At 42.5% G+C, this 1,493-nt stretch overlaps 1 protein-coding gene across 3 annotated transcripts in view; it reads left to right on the forward strand.

Moving 5' to 3' along the window:
* MOCOS (molybdenum cofactor sulfurase) overlaps positions 1 to 1,493 on the forward strand; it is a 49,905-nt gene that overhangs the window by 36,375 nt on the left and 12,037 nt on the right. For all 3 annotated transcript variants that reach the window (XM_012656618.1, XM_012656619.1, XM_012656620.1), the window contains exon 11: positions 121 to 245. In XM_012656618.1, coding sequence (XP_012512072.1) covers positions 121 to 245 — 125 coding nt within the window. The remainder of the gene's footprint in view (positions 1 to 120; positions 246 to 1,493) is intronic.

Below are 1,493 nucleotides of genomic sequence, written 5' to 3' on the forward strand. Positions count from 1 at the left end.
GCCTCGGCCTCCCAGAGAGCTAGGATTACAGGTGTGAGCCACCGCGCCCGGCCCATAGATTCTTATTTAAAGAAATATTAGCTAACAATTCATCCTCCTTTTTTTTTTTTTTTTTGCCAGGGTGAACACTTACGATTGCGGAGAAAAAGTTTCAAGCTGGTTATCAACGTTTTTTGGTCGTCCATGTCATTTGATCAAACAAAGTTCCAACTTCCAAAGGAGTGCGAAGAAGAAACATGGACAAGGTATTACATTTTGGGTTGGTTCTTAGGGGATAAGAACACTGGCTTACTCTTGTACACATCAAAAACTACTTATGAGATGGATTTGCAGGGCGACTTGCTCGTGTACAGAAAGTCGGGGCGTTTGACCTTTGGCAGAAAGCTGCTGAGGTGGCCCCAGGTCAGAGGACGAGTGGGCTCCAGGGTTCCCTTAAGGATGACAAGGAGGCTCTGAGCAAACATTCAGCCTCCGTCCTGCATGTTTAGAAGCACGCTTAGTTCAGTTTCATTAAATAAAAACATTAATAGCTTTGCTATGCCCTCAGCAAGGACCTGGAAGCAAGGAAACCTGGGTTTCTGGCTTTCAGTTCTATCACCAAATGGTAGTACGACCTTGGCGAGTATTTGAACCCCATCGTGCCTTATTCTGTAGATTTCAATTACTTAGACGTTTAAAAGTTTTCACAATTTTTCTTGTCATAAGCCACTGTTAGGATGAAGTGAGGCCGTAGAGAATAAAGTACATTGAGTTGACCAGTCCCATAGGTGTAGAAAAGATCATTTTCAGGTGTCTGCTCGAATGTCACCTTCTCAAGGAAGCCTGGCCTGACTTGCTTTCTTAGAACTGCAGCCTGTACCTGAACCTCTGCAGCAACCTTCCCTGCTTTATTTTTCTCTTTGGCACTTTCCACATCCTTCTGACTATGTATTCTGCTCATTTATTTTCTGTTCTATGTTCCCTTTACTAGACTGTAAGCTCCATGAGGACAGGCATTGTTGTCTGTTTTCTTCAGTGCTATCTTCCCATGCTTAGAGCAATGCCTGACATGTAGTAGTTGCTCAGTAAATGCTAGATGAATGAATCAGATGCTAGATGAATGACTGAATGAGTAGATCATTGTTACATTACCAGTTTGTTCGGGGATGACCTAGCCTGGTGATCAGCTCCCAGACATACTGGCTTGTAAATCTGAACAGCATTTTGACCATATAAGACCAATAACTGGGTCTAGGGACCTGTACCAGATAACCTATGAATCCCTGAAAATGTATGGTAGAGAGAAGTAAAAGGATATAATCTGCTTAGACTGCTTAAAGTTCTGATGATTTTTCATGTCATAAACGGTTAAAGAATTTGAGTTACTATGTGATGGAGAAGGGGAATACATTTATGCTCATTGTGTTGAGGAGATTAGCTAGTGGGGTCTGGGTATGGGTAAGCTTAGAGACATGATTGAAAGGGAGAGAGAAATGGGTCTTTCCATGGGTAGA

This window comes from Propithecus coquereli, unplaced genomic scaffold, assembly GCF_000956105.1.
Source record: "Propithecus coquereli isolate 6110/MARCELLA unplaced genomic scaffold, Pcoq_1.0 Scaffold51, whole genome shotgun sequence".
Taxonomy (NCBI): domain Eukaryota; kingdom Metazoa; phylum Chordata; class Mammalia; order Primates; family Indriidae; genus Propithecus; species Propithecus coquereli.